Source organism: Vigna angularis, chromosome 2 (assembly GCF_016808095.1).
Source record: "Vigna angularis cultivar LongXiaoDou No.4 chromosome 2, ASM1680809v1, whole genome shotgun sequence".
In the NCBI taxonomy this organism is placed as follows: domain Eukaryota; kingdom Viridiplantae; phylum Streptophyta; class Magnoliopsida; order Fabales; family Fabaceae; genus Vigna; species Vigna angularis.
This window is the reverse complement of record NC_068971.1, coordinates 23,869,988-23,877,226: the sequence shown is the minus strand read 5'-3', so window position 1 is coordinate 23,877,226 and position 7,239 is coordinate 23,869,988. Positions and strand designations below refer to the sequence as shown.

The 7,239-nt window shown below is 36.3% G+C and overlaps 1 protein-coding gene across 6 annotated transcripts; it reads left to right on the top strand.

Moving 5' to 3' along the window:
• Positions 1-2,143: 2,143 nt before the first annotated feature.
• Positions 2,144-7,005, top strand: LOC108329093 (uncharacterized). Of its 6 annotated transcripts, XM_017563119.2 has the most exons (4): positions 2,156-3,973; positions 5,330-5,616; positions 5,722-6,523; positions 6,617-7,005. In XM_017563119.2, the coding sequence occupies exons 2-3, from the start codon at positions 5,349-5,351 to the stop codon at positions 6,504-6,506; spliced, it is 1,053 nt and encodes a 350-aa protein (XP_017418608.1). In that variant the 5' UTR covers positions 2,156-3,973; positions 5,330-5,348; the 3' UTR covers positions 6,507-6,523; positions 6,617-7,005. The 6 variants fall into 6 exon arrangements, with proteins under 6 accessions (XP_052728204.1, XP_052728205.1, XP_017418602.1 ...); XM_052872244.1 differs by having other exon boundaries at positions 2,144-2,288; positions 3,758-6,523; XM_017563113.2 differs by having other exon boundaries at positions 2,155-3,973; positions 5,330-6,523.
• Positions 7,006-7,239: the final 234 nt, after the last annotated feature.

Here is a 7,239-nt window from a genome sequence, read left to right as displayed (position 1 = left end):
CGATTAGTTGCAAAAGGGTATACCCAACAAGAGGGTATAGATTTTCTGGACACTTTTTCACCTGTGGCTAAACTTACCACTGTCAGACTACTTCTAGCTCTAGCAGCATCAAAGAAGTGGTTTCTACAACAGCTTGACGTTGACAATGCTTTCCTGCATGGAGACCTAAAAGAAGATGTTTACATGGATCTTCCACCAGGTTTGGACATTGATACTGAAGGGCAGGTTTGTAAGCTCACGAAATCTTTATACGGCCTAAAACAGGCCAGCAGACAGTGGTTTGAGAAACTGTCCAGTTTCCTTGAGTCTGCAGATTACATTCAGTCCAAATCTGACCATTCCTTGTTTGTTAAGAAAACTCCCACCAATCTTACAGCTTTGCTTGTGTATGTTGATGATATTGTTTTAGCAGGCAATTCCATGACAGAAATCACTCATATAAAGGCTCTCTTACAACGTCAATTCCACATAAAGGACCTTGGAGAACTTAAATATTTTCTAGGCTTTGAAGTTGCCAGATCTAAAAACGGGATACACCTTTATCAAAGGAAGTATGCCCTAGATCTTTTAGAAGAAACAGGAATGTTGGGTAGCAAACCTAGTTCTACGCCCTTTCTGAGCAACAACAATTTTTTATACAAGACAGAGAATTACATGGAAGATCTCAGTGTCTATCGCAGAATAATAGGGAATCTTTTCTATCTCACTAATACTAGACCGGATTTGTGTTTTACTATTAATCTCCTAAGTCAATTTATGCAAAAACCCACTAATTTTCATTACCAGGCTTTGCAGCATGTGCTCAGATATATCAAGTCAAGTCCCTCTGAAGGACTTTTCTTTCCTACTGATTCAAACATTCAGATAAAGGGGTTCAGTGACTCCGACTGGGCAACGTGTCCTAATACACGAAGATCCACTACTGGGTACTGTGTTTTCCTAGGAACATCTCTTGTTTCATGGAGGTCAAAGAAACATAGCACTGTTTCTAGGTCATCCACAGAAGCTGAATACCGCGCCTTAGCTGCTACCGTGTGTGAAATGCAATGGCTTCATTACATTCTGCAAGACCTTCATGTTCAACCCGAAGCTGATGTTGTTCTCTACTGTGATAATAACTCCGCCAGACATATCGCTCATAACCAAAGCTTCCATGAGCGCACTAAACACATAGAGCTGGATTGCCATGTGGTACGCGAGAAGATTCAAGCCAAGTTCTTACGCTTGCTGCCCATTCGATCGGAGGAACAACTCGCTGATGTCTTCACTAAGTTCCCTCATCGTACACGCTTCAGATCCATCATCCCCAAGCTTGGATTAATGAATATCCACCATCCAGCTTGAGGGGAGGCTATTAATGTGCTTACTGTGCTTACCTTTAGGTTGGTTCTCCTAAGAGCAACATTTATTGTTTTCTGTTTTTCTGTTTGTTGTTTCCTTTAAGGGATTGTTTAGATCCCCTCATCGGAACCCTTTATATAAAGGCCTTCCAGTGTTGGTGGTTGGTTGTAGATTCAAACATTCATTCAATAATAAAATAGCTTTACAGTTTACGTTCTTACCTCTTTCGTGATTCTCCTTTCTTTGCTCCTTTTTCTCTGTGTTGGTCTGGACACGTTGTGGCTGGAGAGTTACCTTGATACTCCGCAGGTGCACTGCCATGGAAGACCCCCAAATGAAGCTTCTCGGACGCAATCTTCATCCCGTCATATCACATCTCTTCTGAACAGTGAGAGACTTCCCGAGAAAGTCTTTTTCTTCCACGTTTTGGGTCAGAAGGCTTTTGGGCCTTTTCTTCTTTTGTTTTGGGCCTTTATCAATAATAATCATAATTATCTTTTAAATAATTATTTTAAAATTTAATCATTTGTTATTTTTAAAATTAGTTATTTTTTAAATTAAAATAAATCGTATTTATAATAAAAATATTTACAAAATAAACATAATAAATCGTATTCCTTTACAGGTATGTACAGGCGTAATCGTATCGTATACGTATCTTACAAGTTTCTTTTACGCTGAGTATTTAAACCCACGATTTAGCCCAATGTGTTTGAACCCGTGAATCAATATCCTTGTTGATAGGTGCACACGGCATTTTCATCATTGTTCGTCACAATTCTATTATATAAAATAATATATTTATATATATAATTAAATAATAAAGCCCTCGTTTTTGGAATTCCATTTTCTTCCTTGTCTTGTTTCTTCTCTGCATCTATGGGATCTCGTGCATAGACCAACCCCAGAAGAAGGAAATAAATAAAAAAATAAAAATCAACTTTTTTGTAAATCCCCACCTTTTTTCTGCTAACGATTTTATGTTTCTTTCTTAGTTTCTGTAGTTTATCTTTGTCGATCGTAATTGGGTTTGATCTTTCTCTCTCAATTTGATAATTGTGTTGTGTTTCTTTTGGATTTTATTTTTCCCAAGAAAAATCTTGAAATTTAATGTTGATTGAATTTTGTTCAGGGTTTGGGGGTTAGGTTTAGGGTTTGTTTTTCATTGGTGCGGTGGTTAAATGTTGATCTGTGGTTAGTGCCGGCCATGTATGACCTTCCTTGGGATTTAATTGGGTTTTGGAAATTGGTGCTTAGTTATCCCCAATCTACTGTGGGATTCCTTTCTGCTTCTTCATTCCTCTTAGTTTCAATTTTTTGTGATTGATTTGGTGTTTGGATGCATGCAATTGGAATGTTCTGCAATTGCCCTGTTCTTTTCTGTGAAACAGAGGTTTGTGCGTGGAAATCATTACTAGTTTGTTTGATTATCTATATAAATTTGTGATAGATGTCTTATTTGGCAAATAAGGGGTTCTTGTTGTTCATGAATCTTGTGAACTAGCAACACTTTGTTGCTTGATATTTCTGCATGGGATTTTGTTATTTTTCTTGATGTTATTTTTATTCTATTGGTTTCTGCTTAATATTTGATATACGGGCGATGAATCGAATTTCATACTCTATGTTATGATCCATGTCCATTTTATTGATTATATGACTTAATAGTGCTAATTGCTCCCATGCTTTAGGACTTTTGAAGAGTATGTGGGATAGACATCCTGAATGTGTAAAATTTGATTTGATTTTCCGGAGTAACTGAAACGTTGGGTTGTTGGATAAGAAGAATTCCTACCTACACTGCTAACCTTACCTTTTTTTGGCTATTATCAATGCAGTAATCCTTCACTTGCATATTTACAACTAACCCTGATAATGTCTTTGTAATTTCCTGAACTTTTCTGTCCCTCACCATCATGATATATACGGAGTGTTGCTTCTGTAACAATAATGCACTGAAGTGCTTTTGTTTCTGATTTATTTTCCTGCATGCTCATTTGAGTTTTACTCAAATAACTAGAAAAAACTCATTCCCCCCCATATATGACATTTTAGTATGTCAGTTCCATTCATATCTTCTCCTGGGTTGAATCCATGTTGACTTGTTTGATCTTAGATGCAAAACAAAAATAAACGGGATTTACTGATGAGTCTGGATCACATAATCCATGTTGACTTCTGATAATGTGATCTAGCATACTAGGTATAAACTTGTTAGAATAGTAAACTCCCTTCTAGTGTTGCGTTAATGAATCAGTTTGATTGAAGTGTCCTTATTTCTCTGTTCATATATAGTTCTGTTTCTAATTGACGATTCCTAGATTTTAAACTTAATTGATATTGAAATTTATTGGATTGAGATCTTGTGTTGCTGAACATAGTCTTTTTCTTCTTTTTTTTGATGGTGTACCCGCAGATTTTGGGGCTTGTTGGTGATTCTGTTGTACAGAAGTGTTCGTTAGTTATACATGTGTCCAAGATTATTGTATACATTGATTCATTTTTTGTATCGTACTTTGGAGCATTGCCTGAGGGATTGCCCTCTGATTCTTTTGTGAAGTCACCTAAAGTTCTTATAATTACAAACTGAGCCAGAAGCTGGTAGGGAATATAGCTAGAGCTTATCGCCTTGGTAAGTTTATAAGCTAACAATACATCATATTGTTAATCTCATGTCCTTTATTAATGTCTGAAAAATTCCTTTTGCATTGTGCTCAATACATATTTGTTGAACTGTTTCATTTCATTTCTTGTATGGATCTCCTTTTTCATATTTTTCATTGGCAAATATTTTTCTAGTCATTTTTATCTGTTAAAGTCTCTTTTTTTCTTATACATAGTTTTCTTCTATGAGAAAAGCTGAACTTTACAATGAGTAAACCTAATTTTCTTCTATGAGGAATCTAGATTTTGCAATTGACAAGAAAGTCTTCGTTAATAGTCACTAGAGCAAGGTCCCTTATGTTGGAAGTTGTAACATATGGGAAAGGATACAAAGTGTTGTTACAACAGATAAGAGTAATTGTCAGTCTTTGTCAAATTAGTTTTTAGTTTAGTCTGAAACAAGGACACCATTCTAGTATAGGTCTTTTAGTTCAAAGAATCCAATGACGAAGGTGCCATTAACCTTGAATGATGATTAATAATACTAGCCAAATGCTTGGTTTTGAATCCAAGATTGTTATATTGTTGTCTATGGATATGTATGAAGAAGTAATTGCACGATGGGGCTACCTCATCCTTTAGTTATGCTTCATTTTGTGTTGTCAACAGTTGTGCTTCTTATCAGTTTTTTTTTTCTTTTTTTACTTTTATAATTATAGAGTCAAACAAATGACAGCTTTTGTGTCAGTAAAGTTTGAACTTTTGAGCAGTGGAAAAGGTGTGATATACATCATTTTGAATTATAAATCAATGCCCTTCAGAGTTCACATGTTGCAATGTCAGATGTAGATTATACCTTGTTTATGTAAATCTCAAAATCACACATAGAATCAAAACATTATCCTCTTATCATGTTTTGTAGGAAGGATGTAATTGTACATAAGCTTCACTGTTGTGTGTAATAAAAGGAAAACGTTATACGTTTGTATTTTTTTGTTCCTTTTTCGTGTTTTAATGGGTAAGGGCAAATAGAACTAAAACTATAGGAATACATAGAAATTAGAGGGAAGCCAGTGACTAGAAATCCGAGCAAATATTATACATAAAGCTTGTCAGTTATTGCTTTTCTTGTGCATTTCACAATAGACAGAGCTTAAGTGATTTGTGTGGAGTTTTATTATATCCAGTTTTAGTTTGTTACATTTTTATTGTAACTCTTTGCTTGTTCCTAGACTAATAGAATTTCTCTTCTACTGTTGATCATGTATTTTATTTTTAATTTAATGTTAAAGAATAGTGTGTATGATATCCAAGTTTGTAAAATTGAAAAAAATGTGGTCCGGTTACTTGCATCCTTTTCTAATTGGTTCAATATGTTGAGTAGTTAACACCTTGCGAAGAAGATGGCTGGTGTTAAGAGAAGATTATGTAGTGATTCAGATATCCATGCTCTTCACAAAGAACTGGATGAAGTTTCATGTCCTATCTGCATGGACCATCCACATAATGCTGTTCTCCTACTTTGCAGCTCTCATGAGAAGGGCTGCAGATCTTACATTTGTGATACAAGTTATAGACATTCAAATTGCTTGGACAGATTTAAAAAAATGAGGGACAATTCTAAGGAGAACCAAAATTTACCCAGTTCTTTAGTTAACACAAACAATTCTGGTAATAGTTTTGATATTAACATTACTATGCAATCTGACATGCATGATGTTAATGAACTCCATGCAAATGAAATTAATACTCTATTGTCTGTTGGACTTGCACAAGGATCAAGACAGGGTGATGCCCAAGATCCAAGTAGGCATTTAGACCAACATGATGAAGGAATTTTAGAAACTGCTGATTCTGAGACCTTGCAGGACAGGGCTGTGCTTGAGGATTTAGATGCAGATAATTCATCTGACTCAAAATTGAAATTGAAATGCCCTTTGTGCCGAGGTGCAGTATTGAGCTGGGAGGTGGATGAAGAGGCTAGAAATTATCTGAACGTGAAGAAGAGAAGTTGCTCAAGGGACTCATGCTCATTTGTTGGTGATTATCTGGAACTGCGTAGGCATGCAAGGAGAGTTCATCCTACTTCTCGACCCTCTGACATTGATCCTACAAGAGAAAGAGCCTGGCGAAATTTTGAGCGCCAGAGGGAATACGGAGATATCATGAGTGCTATTCAGTCTGCAATGCCAGGAGCTGTGCTGGTTGGAGACTATGTTCTTGAGAATGGAGATGGTATTGGTAGGTTATCAGATGAACGTGAAGGCAACATCAGCAATGCAAATGGACCTTGGTTAACCACCACCATATTGTTTCAAGTGATGGATAATACCATTGAAATAGTTAGGGAACCAAGAGCTCATTCAAGTACATGGACAAGGCACCGGCGTTCATCTGAACGCCGGCGATATCTTTGGGGTGAGAATTTACTGGGTCTTCATGAAAACGACATTGAAGATGATCTTAGGATATTTAGTGACGCAGCTGAAGATCCATCCCCTGTCCCAAGGAGGCGAAGACGTTTGACCCGGACAAGATCCAATGAAGATCAACCACGATGATTGCCATCATTTACCTGGTAATGTTTATAGTTCAGTTTTATGGCAGAAAGTTGTATTACTTGAATTGTTTTGAATATGTCATCACTTACAAAACTTGGTTTCTTCATTAGAATTGTTTGAATTTATTCAAAGTTGTGGTGGGAAATGCATGCATACAGACCTATGTTCCAGCTTGGGGACCCAGAAGAATATGGTGAAGCAGGAAGTTCAGAATAAATCATAGTCGTTTCCTTGAACACCAGTTTCATTGAAACAAGGAAAATCTCGGAAGGATGTTTTCAAAAACACGTTTGATGTAAAATGCATTTAGCCTTGATTGTAGCACTGTTAATATAGTTATGATGCATAATAACTCGTACTGTGAACCTATGCTGCTGTTCAATCCTTATCTGAACTAAATCGTTTGGTTTGAGATGGGGAATATTGTGTGATTCTTTTAAGGGTCGTTGTTTCTTTGTTTTTTGGGACATAATGAAAAAAATGAAGACAATGCTTCAAACTAGTTATTATTTTTGGAAGTAAAAGCAAGAAAGGGACAAAAGAAAGTGTGTAATTTGGAAGACATTGGAGGGTGTGTTCAAAGGGTTTCAGAATGGTGATGGAATCAAATGATTTATGTGTTGACTGTTCAACATGGCTCAACCTCCTTTGTACGGCCAACCCCTCTTCTCTCCTCCTTGAAACGCTGCCTTCCCACGTTACGGAATAATAAATAAATTAAATAAAATAATAA

Excerpts from the sequence above, each read along its gene's own strand:
- LOC108329093 (XM_052872244.1), top strand. The coding sequence starts at position 5,349 with ATGGCTGGTGTTAAGAGAAGATTATGTAGTGATTCAGATATCCATGCT.